The 22,709-nt window shown below is 37.6% G+C and overlaps 3 protein-coding genes across 10 annotated transcripts; 1 reads left to right on the top strand and 2 right to left on the bottom strand.

Annotated features, from left to right (window-relative positions):
- The first annotated feature begins 2,103 nt into the window (after window positions 1-2,103).
- On the top strand, window positions 2,104-4,854 carry LOC133740128 (26S proteasome regulatory subunit S10B homolog B-like). Its single transcript, XM_062168051.1, has 10 exons — window positions 2,104-2,194; window positions 2,335-2,415; window positions 2,641-2,760; window positions 3,051-3,187; window positions 3,287-3,535; window positions 3,660-3,746; window positions 3,824-3,961; window positions 4,070-4,261; window positions 4,355-4,453; window positions 4,557-4,854. Exons 2-10 carry the CDS (start codon window positions 2,346-2,348, stop codon window positions 4,626-4,628), a joined length of 1,164 nt encoding a protein of 387 aa, XP_062024035.1. The 5' UTR covers window positions 2,104-2,194; window positions 2,335-2,345; the 3' UTR covers window positions 4,629-4,854.
- A 1,831-nt stretch (window positions 4,855-6,685) lies between these two features.
- LOC133738390 (bifunctional phosphatase IMPL2, chloroplastic) lies at window positions 6,686-14,357 on the bottom strand. 8 transcript variants are annotated; one of them, XM_062165920.1, is made up of 13 exons: window positions 14,215-14,357; window positions 12,587-12,742; window positions 12,266-12,315; window positions 11,298-11,383; window positions 10,552-11,214; window positions 10,299-10,377; window positions 9,578-9,672; window positions 9,400-9,449; window positions 8,839-8,963; window positions 8,455-8,521; window positions 7,832-7,921; window positions 7,377-7,488; window positions 6,686-7,190 (listed from the first exon to the last, which is right to left on the bottom strand). In XM_062165920.1, the coding sequence occupies exons 5-13, from the start codon at window positions 10,886-10,888 to the stop codon at window positions 7,120-7,122; spliced, it is 1,026 nt and encodes a 341-aa protein (XP_062021904.1). In that variant the 5' UTR covers window positions 10,889-11,214; window positions 11,298-11,383; window positions 12,266-12,315; window positions 12,587-12,742; window positions 14,215-14,357; the 3' UTR covers window positions 6,686-7,119. The 8 variants fall into 8 exon arrangements, with proteins under 8 accessions (XP_062021904.1, XP_062021905.1, XP_062021903.1 ...); XM_062165921.1 differs by having other exon boundaries at window positions 14,218-14,329; XM_062165919.1 differs by lacking the exon at window positions 12,587-12,742 and having other exon boundaries at window positions 14,215-14,349.
- A 6,790-nt stretch (window positions 14,358-21,147) lies between these two features.
- On the bottom strand, window positions 21,148-22,404 carry LOC133735433 (embryogenic cell protein 40-like). The gene is made up of 2 exons (XM_062162838.1): window positions 21,643-22,404; window positions 21,148-21,545 (listed from the first exon to the last, which is right to left on the bottom strand). Exons 1-2 carry the CDS (start codon window positions 22,159-22,161, stop codon window positions 21,336-21,338), a joined length of 729 nt encoding a protein of 242 aa, XP_062018822.1. The 5' UTR covers window positions 22,162-22,404; the 3' UTR covers window positions 21,148-21,335.
- Window positions 22,405-22,709: the final 305 nt, after the last annotated feature.

Raw genomic sequence — 22,709 nt, 5'->3', positions numbered from 1 at the left:
GCTAACAACATCACTTCTCTTGAATATAGTATAAATTGTAATAATACACACACACACACACAGTATAGATTATGCAAGAATATGCTCTCCAGCTTTGCATAGTGGGAAGTTTTTTTTGTTCATTACACCCTACATTTTAATTTCATATTAACAAAATTTCTCATTTAACCCATTTCTCTTTCCAAGAATATCTTTATATGAACACCGAAAGTAAAAAATTTAAAACACGAAAAAAAAAAATCAATCTTTTTTTCATTACTCATAGTAGCACTTACTAATTTTTTAATATGGATTGAAATAAACGAACATTGAAACTGAATGGAAAAAATTAAAAAAATGGAATAAATAAAATTATGATTTATATTTTAGTACGTCTTTTTAATTGATATAAATTAAATGAGAAATTTTCGTTAAACAAAATTTCTTTTTTAATTTGATATGTCAAATGATGGAGGATATTCCTGGAAAGATAAATGGGTTAGATAAGTAAATCTAATAATTGAAATTAAAATGTAGGGTGTAATGAACAAAAAAAATTATAGGGTGGCAATAACCGCACCCTATTGTAAATAACAAAATAAAAAAAAGATGTTTTTAAAAAAGGTCTAACATATAACTTGCCACTCTTTTTACCATTCTGCAGATAACTTCCCACTATGAAAAGCTGGAGAGCATATTCTTGCATAATCTATACTCTGTGTGTGTGTGTGTATTATTACAATTTATACTATATTCAAGAGAAGTGATGTTGTTAGCCCTAACATTTTTTTTTTACCTTTATAACCTCAAAGATTAAAAAATCATAGATTACATTTTAATCATCAGGGATAAATACGTCAAAATTAAAATAAAATAATAAACAAAATAATAAATAGAAGTAAAAGTTGTTTAACATGCATCACCCACTCCCACAAGCATAACTCTTGCACTCATATTGCAACTTAGGGTAGTCTCAGGATTGGGAACAAAGTGCCACCTCTACTTGGTTCTAGAACCTGGCGAAGACTATTCTCGTCTGGCAGCGGCACCCTATCGTCAGAGGTGGCCTTGCCCACACTGATGTTGTGAGGTTCGTGCTGCCGGACAGGTATTTGCTCTCTATTGTAGGTCTAAGGCTTTCTGGGAGTATCGGGCTTGGAGATTGCAACAAAGAAGTCGGCGTGAATTTCTAGATTTGAGGCTTCGTGGCTATAGAGGTTGCAGGCACTGATTCAAGGAGTGGTTTTCGGTGCCTATCCAAACTCTTGTGGTGACATCGATGGGAGTTGTGGCGGCTTGGGGACTAAGATGTCCTAATCCTTTAGGGTTCGGATTTGCTTCAGTTATGCCCGATTTCGTTTGACCTCGTGGGTGGTGGCGTCGAGGAAAGGCGTCGGAGATGTTTCTGGTTTTGGTGATGGCAATCATGGCGGTGGCGGTGACTGACTGGTCATGAAGTGGGTGTCTGGGCCTGCACTGGGCCTGTCTGTTGGGTCTTGGGCTGGATTTTTTCCTGTTGGGCTTTAGGGCCGCAGGTTATTGCCATGGGCCTTTACTTTGTCATTTGGGCCGAGTGTTTAGACCTAGGCCTGTTGAATGTAGTAATTTTTACTTTCAATAAACCTATTTTTATGGACCTATTCTTGTTAGTTCCTTAATGTGCGCTAATGAGTGTGGTTGCTTATCTATCTGCTATGTTTTTCATAACTTATGGGCTTACTTTATTAAGTGAGCACTAAATATTTAATGAGTGGTCTATTCATATATATCACTGTGGTGTCCCACAACCTCTTGCCTGTCTAGTCAATTGCAGCGGAGGAATATGTAATGGTCATTTTAGTTTGAGAATTAATAACCATCATTGATAGATTGATTAAAAAAAAAAAAAAAACCCTCTTGCACTCATCCAGTCTGTAGACATTTTCTAGTGTTTTTTATGCCATCCAAATATCAGGGTTATTATGGTATTATACATATAAAATTCTCTTTTTTTTTTTTTTTTGAAAGGTATAATCCTTTTCTTTTGCAGTAAGAAATCTTCTCCCTTGAATAGAAGGACTAGCACAATTTTGCCTTATAAAGGCCATCCTACAACGGGCTCCTAAACAAAATAAATTTAAATCTAAAAGTCTCTGGGCTACTTTCCGTCTCCATCAATTTTCGATCTATCTCAAGGTGTCCATTGTTAAGGTTTCTCTATTGGCGAAGAAGATAGGTATTCCTCCAGGTCCTTCATCTGTTATTGTTTATGCAATTAAGTTTAAAATCATGGACATTCCTCGTGCGTTGTTTATCCAACTTAATTGTGATTAACCTTAAACCCTAAACCCTTCTCCTTCTTGTTCTTTTATTCAGTTTCTGCTTCAATGACGACGAATGTGGATTACCGGAGAAAGTTACTAGCACTTAAGGAACTGGAAGCTAAAGTAAAGCAAGGTTAGATTCACCACGTACCAAAACCCTTATCCCTCATAAGAAGATCGTTTTCTTCTTCGTTTCTCTAATAGCAAGAGAATTGTCTAAATTGGTATATTGTAATAGCATGTTGCAGGGTTTGCATGTATTGATTATCTTGCTTTGTATTGATATATGGTACAATTTGTTGTAATGTATTGAAGAAGTTTGAAAGTTGGATTCATGTTTGGTTTTGTTTTGATGCAGCACGAGACGAATTGCGGTCCAGAAAGAAGGAATATGAGAAAACCGAAGATGATTTGAAGTCCTTCCAAAGTTCAGGACAGATTGTAGGCGAAGTTCTGTCGCAGCTCGATGATGGACGGGGTAAGAAATTCTCTTTCCTTTTGGCAATTGCATAATGCCTGCTTGTTCATCCCACATGTGATTAACGAATTCTCACCCTTACTTGTTAGAATTATGAAAGTCTAAAGATGAGAATTCGTTAGTCACTAGTAGAGTGAAGGAGCAAAGTAGCATAGGTGTGAAGCTAGAAATTACCCATGAGCTATATCTTAGGGCTCATCGTTGTAAACTCTACTTGTAAGAATGCTATATTTTGTTAGGTTTCTTTTTCTTTGAGTGGAAGTAACGATCTTTTCTTTCCATTGCTTCAGTGTTAGTGAAGGCAAGTAGTGGCCCTCGGTATGTGGTAGGCTGTCGCAGTAAAATCCCCAGAGAAAAACTTACATCGGGCACTCGCGTAGTTTTGGATATCACTACTTTGACCATCATGAGGCCTCTTCCAAGAGAAGTAATTATCATCCAATTCCCATTATTTGAGATAGAGTTCTACATTTAGTTCTGTCTCTAGCTTTTTCAACATTTTTACTTATATGTTCTTGATTTGCAGGTTGATCCAGTTGTGTATAATATGCTTCAAGAAGATCCAGGTAATGTTAGCTACTCTGCTGTGGGAGGTCTATCCGATCAGATACGAGATCTTAGGGAATCTATAGAACTGCCTTTGATGAATCCTGAGCTCTTCCTTAGAGTGGGGATCAAACCTCCCAAGGGTGTTCTTCTCTACGGACCTCCGGGAACAGGAAAGACATTACTGGCTAGAGCAATTGCCAGCAATATAGATGCTAATTTTTTGAAGGTTAGTAGTACATTATTCTTCTTTTTCGATTTTTACGACTGTGGACTTTTGTTTTTATTTTATTTCAATGGGACTAAATCTTTTGTGTCTATTCACATGTTTATACTATTATACATGAGTATAGGTTGTATCAAGCACAATTGTTGATAAATACATTGGCGAGAGTGCGAGAATGATAAGGGAAATGTTTAATTACGCTCGTGATCACCAGGTAATTGTTGAGCAGTTTTCAGATAGGTATACTCTTATAAAAGGAAATATGCTAATTCTTTTTCACTTGGTGTCTAGCCGTGTATCATTTTTATGGACGAGATCGATGCTATTGGTGGAGCGCGTTTGAGTGAGGGGACCAGTTCAGACAGAGAAGTGCAGAGAACACTCATGGAGTTGCTTAACCAGTTAGACGGATTTGATCAGCTTGGCAAGGTACGTATTTTTTATTTAGTTCAAACCAAGCTAGCTTGTGTGTCATGCTACCATATATATGTTGGCATGTTTTGATGATGAAATTTTGGTTATACTTTGATTTCTTAGGTTAAAATCATAATGGCAACCAATAGACCTGATACTTTAGATTCTGCACTCCTGCGCCCTGGGCGTCTAGACCGAAAGATAGAGATTCCATTGCCTAATGAACAGTCGAGAATGGAAATTCTTAAAATCCATGCTGCTGGGATAGCCAAGCATGGGGAAATTGATTATGAGGCAATTGTCAGGCTTGCTGAGGTTTGCACCATATACTCGTTTAAATCACTACTCATAGTTATGGTTTATTTTATTTGCATCCTTTATCAATTAGATGCATTGTCTTTGTTTCAGGGCTTTAATGGGGCTGATCTACGGAACATATGTACTGAAGCTGGAATGTTTGCCATACGTGCTGAACGGGATTATGTTGTTCAAGAAGATTTCATGAAGGTAAATGAGAGTTCGAACCACATGGACCAAAATGGTTTCATATCTAATTTTCTGTGGCATAAAATTTAGACTTCCTTAATTGACATTTGTTCTAATGTTTCAGGCTGTCAGAAAATTAAACGATGCCAAGAAGCTCGAGTCCAGGGCTCACTACAATTTTGGGAAAGAAAACTGATGCCGTTCAATGACGGTCACATATATACTAAAGTAATTTTCCGATCGGTAGTGGAGGAGGCACACAATGCAGTCTACTAATCTGAGGTTGATTCGATATGCTATATGAATATGATTGTAACAGTAACTTTTGTTGCTGAAATATTATTGTAATGAGTGTTGTTGGTTGGAAATTTTCGCAACCTTTTCATATTCAGGCATTGGCCGGGCATACTCCCAAGTAAATAACTTCGTCCATCCCATAATTTCTCAATTCTTACCACCATTCTCTTGGCAGTCAACTTTGCCTTGGCAAAGAAGGCTTTGTTTTAAGATATCATACATTTACAGGTCTAAACTTCAAATAACTGCAAGAAAACTAAACATTGAGTAAATGCATGTGATACTTATTCATTAAAGGTTAACGGAAAGTATGAGGTTTATCCCTTCGTTCAAATTCTGTTTCTTTAGCCTTTTTTGATAACATGACCAGAGAAATTCCCTCCCGTGTCACCGTGCGTCACAAAAAACTTGTGTATTCCATAGCATGCTAATGTTGATGACTTGTAATTCACATTGTTAGTATTTCAGCAATATGTATTGACTACATGAACCATAAATATTAGAGAGACTCGTTATTCTGTTTGTGTATTGCAATTTTCACTTTCTTAGTATTTTGATTTGAGTAATATCAAAATGTAAATATGCAGTTCATATCTTGGTTTACATTTTGATGAGATGTTGGAGAAAATTAGAGTTGAAGGTAGTGTTGAAAATTTTGAGTAATATATCAAAACTTAGATTTGCAATTTATATCTTGGTTTACATTTTGCTGAGATGTTAGAGAATATTCTAGAGTAAATTTTTTTAGAATGTAAAGGTAGAGTATTAATCTAGGATTTAACGGTGAAAGTGTCCTGCATTATTTGCATCGATTAATTATGTTTACTATCGATGCTGAATGGGAATATGTCATCTATGATTTTAAGAGACACTTCAGACTACATAGAGTAGAGTGGTTTCAGACACTGAGAGTAAAACCGTCATTACACTGTCGTGGGGAACAGTCCGTAACAGTGCTATGACGCTTAGTATATAGTAAATAAATGTATAATTAGGGATTAGACAAAATTATATACTTTTTTTTGTGCATTCTCCACCCATAGCCGATCAAATCTGCAGTCAAGGCCATGCAGTTTATATGTTCTGCAGCGATGTTCACCATGTATTAATGGTTAAGCAAACACAGTGGCTCATCAACTCCTTCCTAAGCTAGCTCTTGCTTTTTTACATCAAACATGCTCAAAAACAGTTTAACTATAGTCCTTCTAGAAGCGAGTTCAAACCTAGGCAAGTTACTGAACAAAACCTCTTAAAGCAGGTTTCAGTTGCGTTGATTGGAAGTTCATCTGGCACAATCATTTCAACTAAAGCTATTCTACAATTCTCTTATGTTCGATTTCTCATTACTGAACCAACTTTACTTGTGCTCGCATCTCTAATGAACACTTGCTGACCCTTTCTCTAAGTCTACAATACCAGGATATGGCTTGCAAACATCTGTGTCTACTAAGACTGCTAGCTAGTTTCATTATCATCACAAGTCAAAATTTGAGGACAACAGTGACATTTAGCACGCTTTTTAATTCTCACTCGCTGCATCTTCCCATCAATAGGTTCAAAGATCAACTTAATCTTCTCGAAAGTGATCCCAAGCCCTCGACCTTGTTTTTGGAGTGGCAGACTTCTGTGCCCTCTTCCTCCAGCCTTGATTTCGATTGGTTTGGTGGTCAAGTTGTTGTCATTATTACTTGAGCAGCTTTTAGTGTTGAAATTGCAGGAATAAAATTATAATGCTCTTCCTTTTTCATTTTTTTTGGTAATTTTGCTTCCACTGAAAAACAAAAATCACCGTAACTATGCCAAAGAAACAATAAATATGCCCTATCTATCTTAACAAAATGCTTTGAACCAACTCACCAAGGAGCATGCAAACCGGGGTAAAAATAAAATAAAATAATAATAATAATAATAACATTGTCAGATCACTTGAGCCACATATTTTGCTTGAACCTTGAATGAACAAGAGTAACGCATTTACTCAACAAATCAAGTTTTCAAAGGACAACTATTGCATCAATGCAACGCTTACAAAAGACACTCCTTTTCAATTCCTTTCTCCCACAAAACCATTAAGTTAAAGGTGATTTTGGGTTCTTTCATTTTACAACTGAAGATAAGGCAGTCAAAAAACGCCACCAAAACCCAGATATATGAGGGAGCATCTCCATTTAAATTTCATATTGAAATCTGAATAATTGTGCTCCAATTACGCGCCAATGTATATCATACGAATTCGATCAATGCAGCTATTCCTAATTACCCTCTGCATTTAATTTCTTACTCATTGATCAATCCACCGAGGTTCATGATGTCATACTTGCTGTTGGTATATGAACTTTAAATCCCAACAGAGAAACTGAAGCATTTTACCAACATATATTGATATATATTCATTGCCATTGTAATGAATTTAGAGCTTGTTGGTGAATCTGTTTATCTCCAGCTGCCACTACATTAAAACCTGGAGGACACACCGAAAAAAACATTAATGAATGTACGCAAGGACTGCTACAACAGCATCCAACTTTGTAACTCAAACACTAAAAAATGATCCAATCATGGAGAGATAAAATATCCTAAAGTCATATCAGGAAGAACACATCCTAAAGTCATATCAGAAAGAACACTACATTAAAAGTACTCATACTTGTTGCATGTGAATTGGCAGAAGCCTCCCACAAAAGCTGATGTCCTTTCCAATCAGTTATGACACCCCCAGAACCTTCTATCACAGGTATCAGTGAAAGAAAATCGTATGGCTGAAAAACAGTAAAATTATTATGAGATAAAAGCAAGACATCGGTATAGCCGGTTCATTAAAAGTAAGATCAGCATGAAAGTGCAGACAAGCGAAATGCACATGCTATAGAGGTATCTAACACATTATTGTAAGATAATAAAACTCCTGTTTATATTTTTCCTCCGAGTCAACCAGAGAGGTCATGGGAATAGCTGACACTCATGTCATGCACCAGGCATCCCCTGTTTGAATCCCTTATCCTCCATGTGGATAACTGTATTTCTATGGCCAAACATTCATAATAGAAAGTGTACTTGAGTATGAGTCATATTTACAATTCAACAAGAAAGAATTCAGCTTACCTTGAGACCAGACTCAACAACAAGATCCACATAACCAGAAGCCAGAAGGGCATAAGCATAGCAGTCACATCCATACAATGGCACTTTAACCTGTAGATCGGCCATGGAGTATATAAGAGAATAGACCTGCTTGGACTAACTGTATGCAATACCTAAATTTCTAATTTTCACTTTAAACTTCCAGATGTCTAATTATGCTAGGAAAATTTCCAGAAGAGTCAATTTCAGCAAGTTTTTTCAGAAACTTTGAGTGAGTTTGTTTACTCTAAATATTGCTCAGTATCACATTACAACTTGAAATGGATTTAGATCATCCCCTAAAACAAATGTACACCACAGAAAGTAAAACCAGGGGAAAACAAATTCAAAATTATATATACCAATTACTTTTATATTGCATGTACCCATGATGGATGATTTTCTAATATATAGCTAAGCCCAGCCCAAAACAGGTAAATTGCCCAACTTTTTCTTTTTCCTTTCATGTTAGATCTGACCCTGACTTTCTCGTATAGCTCACATCTTAATAAAATATTTCTCACCAATACCAGGCATTATTCTCCATATCACTAGATGATTATAATCATGTTTCCTCTTAATTTTATGGACTAACTGAAACATACCTTATTTCTGACGCGAATAAATGCCTCTTCTGCTTCTGCACTGAATAGATGTGGACTTGTAGTGTACCTAATAACGCCGATAATTTCATTTATGAGAGAAGCCACGGCACTAAAAGTAAAAAGGTTATGAATCCTTCCCTCACAAGATATGTATGCCAATATTTTACTTTCAATACAATGTGAGATACAGATCACATCATTCACTTCCTAGTTTCTACACAATATGAGTAAGCCTTTATCAACAGAAATCCGAGATTTACTTTTCACTGAATGTGAGTTGGAGATCAGGTAATTACTTTGCACACAATCATCATTTACTATAGAATAGAATAATAGTCACACAGAGAAGAAAGGAGAAAAATAAAAAGATAATGTATATCTTACAGATAAGCTTGTGCCAGGTTTGCGCATGTGCGTGTCGACACTACTTTTCCATTCAATGTAGTTTTCCTTCCACTTACCCCGAGCCATCTCTCTCTTAAAATAGGCTGATCGATTATACCAAGGATCTGGAGATTGAATGTACAATTATCATCAATCAGGAGTAAGTATATACTCTTAGAAGTTGAAACACATTTTGTACAAAAACCCAAAATTCAGTGTGCAATTTTGAACTTGAACATATGAGTATATATTATACTGCATGCATAAAACAAACAAAAAAATTACTTTCGATCTGACAAAGGACATGAAAAGCAATTATCTATTCATTTTCTTATCTTCTCTAACGATACATTTTATGAAAGCAAGAGCCATCTTCTGTTCCCAACTATTGAATTCGAAGGGAGAAAAATATTTTCCTTGAAACACAAATAGCACAATCTCATATCAATTTTATTTATTTTTGTTTTAGAAGGAAGAAGCTTGTTCTTCTTTCATGCATGTTGTAGGCATGTAGCAGATACACTGATGAAAAAGAGAAGGCTTATAGTAGGTGATTCTTACTGGTTTGCCCCGCAGTAGCAGAGAAATAAGAGTACCAAACACGGGTTTTCCTGGGAACAATATTAAATTTAATTTAATTTAATTTAATTTTAAAAAAAAGAAAGAAAAAAAAAGGAGATTCAGCGAGGTAAAATGTGGAAAAGGCTTAGTTATAACAGTAAGTTATAAGAAAAAATACCAGTGATAAAACTTTTTGTCCCATCAATAGGGTCTAATACCCAAACATAGTCTGCATATGTCTCTTTGCACCTCCACCCATTCTCCTCTCCGTAACTGCAATTATAGGTCTACAATAACTTCAGAAATAACAAATTTTACAAATAATAAGTTAGCATTCACATAAGTTGAGTTTCGTCTTAAATTCCATTTGGTTGTCAAGGATAAAAAAGAACTACAAAAAAGATAAATGAGAAATATACATTCATCCGTCCAAAGAAATTACTTAGCTTAGCTTGATCATAACTTGCCATTTTCTTTCTAAAAACAAGATAGAAAAAAATAGCATAATGATCAAATAATATCACGTTTAACCAGTTGACTAAGATGACGGATGTAGGATCTAAGTGTGTGAGAATATGAACAGTACAAGATTTAATTGTATGAACTCAAAGAGATGAAGGGAAAACTGGAAAGTGATATTTAACAGTATTAACTCAACCCACAGAATCGAGCGGTTCCTAGCTGAGAATTAATCGTTAACTGTGCAATTGCAAACAACAATTCTTACACTAATGTACGCACAGCAGTAGGCCTACTACACCTTAACTAACTCGAGCATATCTCTTAGTTGCACTGATTATATTCATCACCAAAAAGTTGCAAACATAGTTGCAGTGAATAAAAAGACAAATTCAACTAGATCATCAATTTAGGTTTCTTGCAAACCATAACGAACTTACACAGCATGAGAAGGAAAATTCTCTGATATAACTGAAATCATATGTTCCTCTGCTGTTTGATCCGCAATGGTCACAGGGCCTGCAGCACAGCAACAAATCAACCACTCAATAATTCCTTTAAATTCCAATTTCCCTCATTTTTTATATGACAAAAATAGCAAAACAATCTCAAAGCAGAAACTGTCATTTCCATAATCAAAGATATTTTCTTTTCATAATAGTTGATGTTTAATCCTTAGTTAGAGAAACTTACTGGAATCTTCTTTATCGAGAATATCGAATTTCTGCCGGAAATATTTCCGAATAACTTCGCCGGAGGCATCGGCGACTTTATTGGCGACAGCGGCAAAGCGATTGAGCTCACTCTCGTCGACACCAGGCGGGAGGGGAACGACGGCATTAGGGAGGTCGGAGGCGGAGGCCATTGCGACGAGTGTGGATCGGCAACAGCTGAAAGGCGGGAGATGAGCGAGCAAGAGTGAGGGATTGGGAGTTGAGAAGCGGAGAGTTGGAGAGTTGGAATTGGGAATGGGAATGGGAATGGAAGGGTTGTGGAAGAAGGAGAGGGATTTGGGAATCTGGGAGAGCATTGCGGGTGACGAGTTTAAGTAGGTGGGAAAGGGCTTCAACAAGACAACGATGTTACGATGGAGTTGGAGCTGCCAAGCTGAGAAACACAGGTGCCCTGCACTTTATTGGGGTTTAGCGGCCTTCCTTCTTTTTGCTTTTGTTTTTGGTTTTATACTGGAAAAGTTACCCACGCTTTGCTGCGGAATTTGTTCTTATCAACAAATTAATGAAGAGTAATGTTACACAATTTTTCATTGTTATCCTAATTTGGTTATCTTTCAGCTAAGGCTCCAAAACTAAACAACTAAATCAATGCTCCCATGTTATACCCCAAATGGAGGCATTCCTGAATTTCAGAAAACAAATTTATTTCAACTCAGAAGCAAGATCATAAATTCGACAAAACATAGGTTTAATCATTTGACCAACCTAGAGAGAAATGTCTGCGACTAATGAAGCTGAAATCAAGGCAGATCCTAAGTTGTCTTTTTTTCTTTCACCCAATCGCCACTCTCCTGTAAATTTCAGTAAAATCAAAAGATAGGTAGATAATCAAAAAGAAATATGAAAAATAATTTCTTTAGAAATGAAATCTTTTTTCTTTGTTTCCAGGATAACTTTTTTATTAGATCTTGTCTTTAATCAAAGATTTTTACCAAAACTATTCAAAGATCAATACATATGGAAGGAATAGTTACTTAACAAGTGTGATCGTAGAATTACATGATACATTAACAAGTGTGATCGTAGAATTACATGATACATTTGAATACTCACAAATTGCAGCCATGATATAAACATGAGAACTCATGAACTAACTTCCTATGTTTAGGAAGTAGATACAGAATCAAAGAAAAGAAAAGGCTATTTGTGAAAGTCACTGAATTTCAGAAACGAAATTCATTTCAACTCGGCAGGAAAATCACAATTGAACAAAAATACATATTTAATTTGTTTCAATTAAATATATATTTTTGTTCAATTTTCCAGGCTTAAACAAAATTAACTCTCCGCATCAAAGCTCAATTAAATTTGTTTCATCCCCACAGTAAAGGGAAAACAGAAAAGGATAGGTCAACTATATCAGTCTGAACTTTGCCGTAGATGAGCTTAGGCAAGCTAGCTAGATGGGCAGCAATATGCAGCATGGGACAAGTTTAAATTGGACCAGCATATATGAAGGGGTCACTTTCTCTTCTATGATGACCTATAATTATAGATCTACCACGCCAAGACCATGAATATGTAATGCTCTGTGCTTATAACAAAACTGCAAGAACATACACCTCGGCAAGTACATATTTTGATACAACAAACCTTAAACCTAAACAACCCAATCAAAAGCAAAATCAGATAATACAGAACAAAACAAAGATAAATAAAACTAACAACCAAACCTCTTTTTTGTTTTCCCACTTCAAAGCTCTCCCCCTTCAATATGCACAATCTGCAAATTAAAAACAAAAAAAAATAAAAATAAAATAAAATAAAAACAGATTCAACCTATAAACAATTCAATTAAAAATTTCGAACTAAAAAACCATAAACACAACAATCAATTAGACTAGAAAGGTTGCCCGCGCTTTGCCGCGGAATTTGTTGTTGTGAACAACTTATAACCATTAAATTATGACTTCATTCTACTGAAATAGGAATGAAGGTTGCTTACATGTAATGCAGGGTTCATTCAAAAATACATAGATATTCAAATTACTTACATTATTAGAAATTGAGAATCAGACCCTTTACAGAGGAAGAGCTCATTCCTTGAGAAAAAATTCTAAACCCTAAACCATCCGAAGCAGAGTAATTATTCTCTCTCACAATCCGAAGCAGCAACCAGTGAAGGAGTTTATGCCTCACGGGCACAAAAACTGGAAAAAGATGCGAGAATAATTAGAAAGATAGCACATGACCTACAACCACCTTCAAGCAGTTTACTTCCTCTACTACTCTTTCTGTGTTGGAAGGAGAGGGTGAGTTTGGAGGTGGGCTTTTGTTGTTGGCGACTGAAATAGTCACAACAGAGTGACACAACTTGCAACCCTTTAATAGATTCCTAGTTTGAATTGAATGTACAAAAGTTTTAAAGTGACCCGAATAGTAATAGTAATAGTAATAGTAATAATAATTCTTTTAGTTTTTCTTTTCTTCTTAATAGACCTTTAAAACTGAAAGCATAGCACACTAAAAGCAAAACTGATTTTGATTTATCTTATGGTCCCTGGAACATGAAGCAAAGCTCCGCCACTCTGAAATGCAAGTTTAATGTTATTTTTATAATCATATTGTTTACATAAATATCAGGATTGAAGACTGCATTAAGTGTTGAGAATCATGACAGTGATAGTATGCTTTTCATTTCAATATTGTCATGCTTACTGGTGAACTCTTTTTTCCATCAAGCTGATGATTAGTTGACCCCTGTGTTTCAAATAAATTCATCTAAAAGCTGGGTTTTTTTTTTTTTTTTTTAAGCAGAAGAACAGATTACTTTCTTTAATCAAGAATACAAACTGGAAAATAAAAGATAAAATGAAACATTAATAATGGGGATTTAGAGATAGGATCATTGCTGGGTAAAGGGAGGCCCTTAGTCTATTAAGGGTAGGTTTAGTTGGGTGAAGAGGCTCTTCTGAATCTAGGTAGGTCCTATGCTCCAGTCTTATTTGAGAGTTCACTTGAGCATCTCAAACACAATAGTGGCACTGCTTATAAGTTAAACCTTTCACACACACACAGAGAATAATAATCACATTTATTTACTTTCACAGACTGAAAGTAAATAACTCTCAAGAGAAGAAAAAGAAGCAGACTTGCAACCCTTTAATAGATTATTCCTGGGTAATCACAGGAGCAGATGAGATCAAACCCAGAAGAGTGGTCCTCACAAAAGCCGAACTCTTGCATGGCAGAACCAACCGAGCCATTTCAATTCAAAATCCTAAACAAAGCTACTGTAATCCCAATAAAGATTCCAACTTTAGCTTGGAGGTGAATACCCAGATGCCTAAAACCCAATAAAGATGCCCTTAAAACCTAGATCAAAAGGACCCAGATAGAAAAAACAGACCACATTGCTACTTCTTATAAAAACATATGGATAACACAGATTATGGACACCAAAAATCAGAGAAATACTAAACAGAAATATAAAAAATAAAAATGGGTTCAATAAAATATGCAGAAGATTTGAGAGAGAGAGAAATTGGATGGCTTCTTGTTTGATTTGAGGTATTTTCAGATAATAATTTCCAGGATTTCATCCATACTTTAGCTTCAGAAATAGTGAAAAACAATAAATCAAGACGTAGAAACAAAAGAAAGAGAGGGGAAGAAGATAGACCACCGGCACGGCGAGCAGCGTTGACGGGCTTTCTCGTCCTTCTTCCTGATTGGGAACCCGTCTTAGTCCTGTGAGAGATTGATTGAAGAGCCGCAGTTGTCACTTGTCTGAGGAAGTGAAACAGAGAGAGCAAAACACGAGGAAGAGAAGCTCAGTGGCACAGCCGTAAAAACAATTCAAATGAGGGCAAAATCGTCTTTCGCTCACGGATGAACAGTTAACTCATCTTTTATACATACATACATGATACATGTATATGTACTAGCAAGATTGCCCGCGCATTGCTGCAGGATTCATTATTATGAATGAATGAAAAAGAAGTGTTGTTTGAGGTGGAGAAGATGTTTGTATATTTGTCAATATTGTTTAGGCCGGTTTCTTTTGACGGTCACCGGACTTGATATCACCAGTGTAAGGCTTGGAATACAAATTTAAAAATTAGTCTTTTATTATTATAGAGCATTTTTCAGTCCCCTAGAACAATTGTAATTAGGAAGTGTTTTATTTTACTTGATATATATCTTCCAGACATAGATCAACCATGTGTAGGACTAGGACTGTAAAGTAGAGCTGGTTCACAGAGTGGATGGATGGATACAATCAACTTTCCCCATAATCACTCTGTACGTACAAAGTTCTCAAAAGCACCAGCAGCTTCAAAAGATCTAGAGACAATAGGAAGCATCTGATCTTTACCTGAATTGTGTATTGAGCTAATATCATGAATTGTGTTTGTTTTGCATTTAACTGAAAAGCAGTACAGCTCAACACCGTATATGCAATTCCTTAAATTAATTTATAGACTGTGTGTCACGGAATGAAAATTATACAGTATATAGCAACACTTGTTTCTCCCGAATTGAAATAGAAACATAAGAACAATAACTTGCCCGAGCAGAGAGACAGAGTTCTTGCACTTGTGCTTCTCTCTCCCGAATTGAAAACAACCCTGCACAAATATATAGCAAATTAAATTGAATCACAATTTCAAGGACGACCCATGGCTGCCTCGATCAGGGTCTGGGACGACCCATGGCTGCCTTTACCGTACAATTTCAAGCCTTTCACTTGCCCTATGGAGGGGTTTGATAATCTGATGGTACAGGACCTGATTGATAATGAAGAGAAGGAATGGGTTCTACCCATGATCGAAGAATTATTTACTGAAACAGAGGTGGACCTTATTGCTAGTATCCCGTTGAGTCTTCGTGCTTCTACAGATAAGTGGGTGTGGCACTTTGATAACAAGGGTCTTTATAGTGTGAGAAGTGGGTACCATGTCTATCGAATGACAGAAAGTCTAGCAAGTATGGCTTCTACGTCTTCTGGAGGCTCAAGAGGCACTGCATGCATGCTTTGGAAGGGTATTTGGGGTGCACGTGTTCCTCCGAAGGTTCGGTCTTTTATTTGGAGGTTGAATAGAGGTATAATTCCTACGAAGGCTGCTTTGATTAAGAAGTGTCCAATTCCGGATGTCCGATGTGTATTTTGCTGTGATTACTTAGAAGATGACATGCATGTGTTTATGGGATGTAAGAGAGTGGTGGACTATTGGCTGCATGGACCTCTAAATCTAAAGGTATGTACTCAGAATGGTGGTAGTATTAATGATCGGCTATTATTTATGCATGACTCTTTGTCTTCCACTAAGAGAGACTTGTTCCTTATGTTACTGTGGGCCTTATGGGTCGAAAGGAACAATGTCCTTTGGAAGGGAAGTGTTTTCCACCCACTTAATACTGCAGCTTGGGCGTCCAAAATGCTCGAGGACTACCAATCTTTGCACCCCGTGACGGTGAAGAAGAAGACTAGACTGCAGACTAAATGGCAGCTTCCCCCAAGTGGAAGGCTCAAGCTGAACACAGACGGGGCTTTCTTGGAGGCTACGGGACAAGGTGGAGTTGGGGCTGTCATCAGAGATGAGTATGGTATGTGTCTAGCAACAATTGCACGCCCCTTTTCCCGGGTTAGATCTGCATTCCATATGGAGTGCGAGGCTATGAGAGCAGGACTCCTATTACTTATTCACCAAGGTATGGTTGATGTCGACATTGATACTGATTGTGCTTCGGTGATTACGGCCCTAAATGGGAGCATGGAGGACTTCTCTGAGGTAGGGTGTATAGTTGAAGATTGCAAGGCATATTTAAGTGCTATTGCTTCTTTTTCTTTACAACCTATTTTTCGTGAAGCAAATGGTGTGGCCCATAGATTGACACATCTTGCTAGTGTCTCTTACCTAGATGATTATTGGTTAGATGAGACTCCTGTGATTATCCAGGATGTACTCTATGAGGATTCTTGTACTAGTAGTCGAGGTGTAGGTAACATGTCCCCCTCACTGTACAATCATCCCTCTTATATTAATAATAATAGCGGGCGTGGGGCTGAGCCTCCCAGTTAGGCTGGGTTCCAAACCCCTTTTTCAAAAAAAAAAAATTGAATCACAATTGAAGTATTTCTAATAGCTAAGAAATTTCAGAGTTTACTCAAAAAAAAAAATAATAATAATAATTTCAGAGTCAAAAGATACACTGACTTGATATCAGAGCAGCATTAACTGTTCAATCACAAAAATATAAAATTTAAAAAGAAGAATATTTTGCACACTTTCTTTGGAAATCGTTTTCCTTATTCTGAAATTAGAGAATCAAATTGACTAACGCACAAACATCATATCGAAGACTTTACCCAGAAAGCTCTTTCTTTTCGATTTTGATCTAACTGACTCAGCCCCAAATCTCACACTTATGCTGCGAATACCAAAACTGATGAGAACCGCTTCTGACTCAGCCCGAATCTCACACAACCTGGGAATTCAATCTATTGAAAAGCATAATTGATAAATTGAACAGAAATTATTTTTTGTATGTATACATTCCAATTCATGAATCAGATCAATTGAACATGTTTGGCTCCAATTTTGCTGCAGCTGGTCAACAGTCTCTTTTCTTGCGCGGGCGTGCCAGCACCGTTCGGGTGCGGTCGTCGGGGGTGTCCCTTGACCTGACTTCTGTCGAGCGATTGTAGACGAGGAGAGCACCAACCTCGTCGTGGGATTCTTTGTGCCTCGTGGCGAGGACTTTTGCTGAGCTTTCTTCTTGTTAACACAATCGATACTCAATATTGTAGATCGAGCAGAGCGACATCACCGGGAAATGTTGAGATCTTGCTAAAGCGTGACTTTAGCTTGGCTGGGTTGCTAGGGCGTTACCCTTGCTTGGCTGGTTCTGTAACCGTTGTGGTCGCGGCACTACCGTCAGCTCCCGAGGAGACTAGGACCGAAGCACGTTGACAGAGGGTTTGGTGGCACTGAAAGTCGGCTTCTGAGAAGACTAGGACTAGGAGTGTGATCACCGGTAAGAGAAAGAGAAAGAGAGGGAGAGGAGTTGCTCTTAGAGAGGTTTGCTCTAGAGAGAACTTAGATCATCTTAGAGATGTTGTTGTTGAATGTGAATGGGTGAATTGTGTTTCAATGTAACCTCTATTTATAGGCTACCATGCCAACTACTTTGGCATTAAACAAATGAAAGTGGAGCACTAATTGGAGATAAGGGAGGTGGAGGTGTAGGTGGAGCACTAATAGGAATGATGAATTTGGGAGATAAGGGAGGTGGAGCACTAATAGGAATGATGAATTTGGGAGATAAGGAAGCACTTTCGGCTCCTTTATTCCTTCATGTATATCTCCATCAGAAATTCAGATTCTGGCCATGATGTCTTCATAAAAAATGTTCCACTATGAATCTAGATCATGTTGACCAAATTTCAGAGCTTTCTTCCATGTGGTTGGGCCGAAAATGCTGCTGGACCTCTTACAGGTCCAGTTTTCCAGTTTTGCTTCTGTAGAAAATTGGGCTGATTGTTTGAAGGCCTTCCACTCAAAAAAAACTCTTGCACTCTTCATAAGAAATGATCCTTGGGATGTCTAGAATGGATCTGGAAAGTTTCAGCACATTTCGATTTCATTTGGTTAGTCTGCCACCCCTCCTTCCTTGTCTAGCTCGGTTTTTCCTAGCCGAAGTAGGAAAATATGCTAAAGTTGACTTGTCATACTTCCATAGTAGGCTTTATTTAGCCTCTAAATATATATTTCGAGCTTGTCGACAATATATAGCTTGAGCCACTGACATTGGCTCAATTTCTCCAAGACACGCCTTATCAGGCCAAAATGTTCATTTTGGGTCCAAACAGAACAAAAACGACTTTTCCACCAGCTTGTTATTCTCCTAGAATAGTAAGGGCAAAATCGACTTTTCGACCTCTTATGAACAGTATAACAGTAAACTCGGCTTTAATATATAGTATAACTAGAAACAGCAGCCGCGCGATGCCGCGGATTTTTATAATTAATCGATTTAGTTGTAGTAACGCATTTATTTTTTTAAGGAATGAAGTAATGAAAAAATTTTCTTATCCTGAAAAACAGAAGCATTTCAAAAGAGAATTAATTTTGTTGCTGAATAAACAACTTTGCTCATTGATTGATCATGAAAGAGAATGCGATTGAATTCTCTTCATGTTGCTATGCTCTTGGGTTGATCTAGCGCTTCTCTTCTATTCAGTAATGAAAGTCATCCAAAATGATTTCGACATGATTATTACATTAATGCTCAAATCTTCACATTTAATTCTCAAAAACGCAAGCATATATTCGTGGTCGATCCCCCTCTGTTTGGTAACTGCATTTCAGCTCGAGTGTTTACTATGGCATGTACCTCCAATCTGTCCTTGATGGTCGCCCACTGGACATTCCGTAATTCCACTGTAGATTAAGATTTAGAGGTTTAACTTGTATTCAATTTGAAACTGATTGTAAGGTTTAGTTTGTTTTTTTTTTTTTTTTTTGGTCGAAAGGTAGCATCAATTAACAAGGCTCAAAGCCAAACAACAGTACACGGGACACAGCCCAATACAGACGAAGTCTGCAAGCATGATTCACATGGTCATCTGCCAGAACAAGCAAGACCAGAGAAATCAACATACAAGAAAGAAAACAGCTGAAAACAAAAAGGCCAAAGCAACCCAAAAAATCCAAATGCTAATCAAAGCTTCTTCTTCATCTCCAACTTGCAGCCACTATAGCAGATTCGACTCTGGAGCTCCGACGGAAGTCATGAGCAAGGGCTGGTAACCAAGGGTGGTCGGCAGAGGTGAGGATACGGACAGAGCCGCCATACATTCTCCAGTTGACCGATTACGAAAAGATCTCGCAAAAAAGGATAACAACAACCAAACCAAGATAGATCTTAGCAAAGAAACCTGAGATCTGAAGAGGTGGTTGCAAAGGAGTTCGAACTCTTCCATGGCAGAGCAAGGTAGACAAGAAGAAGGAGATATGTTCACGGTTTGGACATCTTGAGGAGCAAAGGCAGAACAAAAACTGAGAATGACCATGAGAACAAATCTGAGAATATATCTTAGAGATTCAGTTCTAAGATCTAAGATCTAAAAACAGATTTGAACAGTGAGGACAAAATCAGCTGCAAAAGAAGAGGAAAACAAGGAAATCAAAACACCACTTGGGTGAGGAATCACCACAGAGGATGAGGAATCACCACAAAGGGTGAGGAATCACCACATGGGTGAGGAAAATTTGGGGAAGAAAAGGTTGCTGCAGAGAAGAGAGAGCTGGGTAAGAGAGAAGCAGGAGCTTCTCTCACTAAAATGAACAGTACACTACACGACTCTCATCTCCCTTTAGGTAAAATCTCAAATAGGTTTAGTTTGGTTATTCTTAACAAATTAAACTGGACAAAATGATATGTTTCATATCGAAAGAATATATTGTCAGTTATTCTGTGTTACTACAGTGTTGAAGGCCCTAGGATATATTAAAAGAAAAATATGGTTGTCTAGAGTAATCCAAAAGTAATGTATGTTGTCATAGTAATCTAGATGATGTAAGACACTGAATTCAACTAAAACCAATGAACGCAAGCAAAATCCTCAAAAAATTTGTAACATTTATTAGACCATTAATATAAAATAGGAATGCATGTTAGCATGTATTTACCAATGTAGAATACCACTCCCAGTTCAGAATGATGATAATGATCTAGGATCCAGAGAAGTTTCTCCGATCTGAGAGCATATGACAGAGAATGTCAGTAAACAATCAAATTTAAACAATAATGTATGAAATGTAAGAATGATGGTACACTATTTCTGGCAAGTGAAAGAGGGGTAGCTGAATGCTGGCTTTCTTTAATTTATTTACTTATTTAATTTATTATTGTTTTTTTTTTTCTGATAGATATTCACGTTTTTCTATTTTAAGGAACATGAGATTAGGATGATAACATAAGAATGTTAACGCTTAGAACCTATTTATTTTGAAACATCATACAACCTTTACTTAATAAGAGCATAAATAAATCTGCTTGCTATTTTCCTATGATCGAGTTCGTACACTTATTTCCAATTGCACGTTTGTCTTTTTCAACTTCACTTCTCATGTGTTCGTAATGTTTTTAGTTATTGTCATTATATGACCAATCAATTATAATCATATTGTAAGAAATACATAATCAATTATTGTCATTATGTGATCTGTGAGTGATAGACATTACTGAAAGGTTGAAGAAAAAAAGGTCGAAGAAGAAGAAAGGTGCAGGGGAAATACAGAGGGTATACGTACATGTTGTATTGATAAACAACAGTACGTAATTGGTTGTATATGCGTCAAAGTATATATCTTGATCGAACTAATTGCTCTGAATCTCAAAAGTTGCATGAACTCTGAAATGGAATGCTGGTTAAAAACGCAAAACTAACCAGAAACTTGGATTAATGTTGCAACCTAGCTATCTGAACGAACCTGCCTGTTTAATTAAGCCTCTCCATATATAAAATTGTGTTTTCTTTTTTGTTTGTTTCTACTTTTAAGGAATGATTTGTGTTTCAGATAAACATATCCAAGTGCCCAAAGACTAAAGCAGACCCTTACAATTGATTTAACTAATGAATACACCATTACAGAAACTAGGCAAACTTCTTTATTACATTAATGCCTTCCAAGGCATTACCTAATTCACACCCAGCTAGCTAGCTAGACACGAAGACATTCTAGTTTATGATACAAAGCTTGCAGTTGCAGAAAGCTGCATGCTAAGGTCAATTCAGTGGGGATGGTGACCAGGTAACTTCTGCTTGATCTTCTCCATCATGCCTTTCTTCTCATGCTCCTGAGGAGTCGTCGTGGGGGTCTTGAAGGCCGGCCCCGCCTCCGGATGCTCATCCTTATGTTTACCGCTAAAGGTTTCCTTTATCTTCTCCTTCAGTCCCTTCTTCTTCCTGATCCTCCCTCCTTGCCCATCATCCTCCTCCGACTACAATACATCAAACGACATTCAAATTAGCGTCAAGTCTATCAGCTAATTAAAAATTCATGCATGATATAAATTAATTTACGACAAAATGTCTTACAGAACTAGAGCTCGAGCTGCGACGGTGTTCACCGGCCTCACCGGTGTGGCGCTCCTGTTGTAGATGTTCACCTACAGTTTTGGGTTTTCCAGTACCATGCACGGCATGCTCGGTGATAACTTCGTCAGCCTTCACTCCAGCAACACCACCGGTCGTCCCCGTACCTGACGGGTGGCTACCGGCTCCGGTTCCTGGCATGTGCTCACCGGTGCCCGGAACATGTGCACCTGTCCCCGGAACATGAGAACCTGTGCCGGGGATGTGTATGCCAGTCCCGGGGATGTGGGCACCGGTGCCCGGAACGTGTGTGCCCGTGCCCGGAACGTGGAGACCGGTGCCTCTGGTTCCGATACCGGTCTGCTGCTCTCCAGTACGGATGGCTTGGCTTTGGCCGCCCTCGGTGGTGGCGATACCAGTGAGGTGCATGGGGCGGCCTTGCTCGTCTGTCAGCTGAACTGGGTTGCCATACTGGTCGGTGAGCGGGATGGGGTTGCCGAACTCGTCTCGGATTTCAGCCATTTTTGGATTTGGAAGTGTGAAAATGTGAGAGAGAAATCGAAAATGAGCAAGTTTGATGAGGTTTGGGGCTTGTAACTTGTTTTAAAAGGGCAAAAAGGAGGACGGTGGAGAGAAGGGTGTGGCTTCCATGCACGTCACACGTGGAGTTTCAATTGGCAGAAAAAGCCATGAACAGCATGCATATGCATGGATGGCCACGTTAGAAGAAGATTCCACGTGGGGCTCTATTCAAGTGACACGTGCTTACAGTGTGTTGTCGCTTTGTGCTGTTGGATGGAGCAAAGGAATCAATCGAGGCAGATAGAGCGATAGAATGATATATTATCTATATGTTCCAAGTGGCATACAGATAGTGGTGTTCACCTGGTTCGTTGCTGACAAAAAAATTTATGCTCAATAGTCCTTAAATTTACATTCAAAGATAGAAAACAAAACACTTCATTTTAATAATAATCTTCTAAAAAAATAAAATAAAGGTGGCATACAGAAAATGAACTGAAGTTATATTTGTTCAAAAAAGGTGAATGAACTCAAGTTACGATTATTAG

The sequence above is a fragment of the Rosa rugosa genome, chromosome 3 (assembly GCF_958449725.1).
Source record: "Rosa rugosa chromosome 3, drRosRugo1.1, whole genome shotgun sequence".
NCBI lineage: Eukaryota > Viridiplantae > Streptophyta > Magnoliopsida > Rosales > Rosaceae > Rosa > Rosa rugosa.
The sequence above is the reverse complement of the archived record's forward strand: the minus strand, read 5'-3'. Positions and strand labels throughout refer to the sequence as shown.

Coding starts and splice junctions, on each gene's coding strand:
- LOC133740128 (XM_062168051.1), top strand. CDS start 2,346: ATGACGACGAATGTGGATTACCGGAGAAAGTTACTAGCACTTAAGGAA. Junction 3,747..3,823: donor ATTACGCTCGTGATCACCAG/GTAATTGTTGAG, acceptor CTTGGTGTCTAG/CCGTGTATCATTTTTATGGA. Junction 4,262..4,354: donor CAATTGTCAGGCTTGCTGAG/GTTTGCACCATA, acceptor TCTTTGTTTCAG/GGCTTTAATGGGGCTGATCT.
- LOC133738390 (XM_062165920.1), bottom strand. CDS start 10,888: ATGCTCTCCCAGATTCCCAAATCCCTCTCCTTCTTCCACAACCCTTCC. Junction 9,673..10,298: donor AATTTTCCTTCTCATGCTGT/GTAAGTTCGTTA, acceptor CTATAATTGCAG/TTACGGAGAGGAGAATGGGT. Junction 7,489..7,831: donor TTGTTGAGTCTGGTCTCAAG/GTAAGCTGAATT, acceptor ACTGTTTTTCAG/CCATACGATTTTCTTTCACT.
- LOC133735433 (XM_062162838.1), bottom strand. CDS start 22,161: ATGGCTGAAATCCGAGACGAGTTCGGCAACCCCATCCCGCTCACCGAC. Junction 21,546..21,642: donor GCAGCTCGAGCTCTAGTTCT/GTAAGACATTTT, acceptor GATGTATTGTAG/TCGGAGGAGGATGATGGGCA.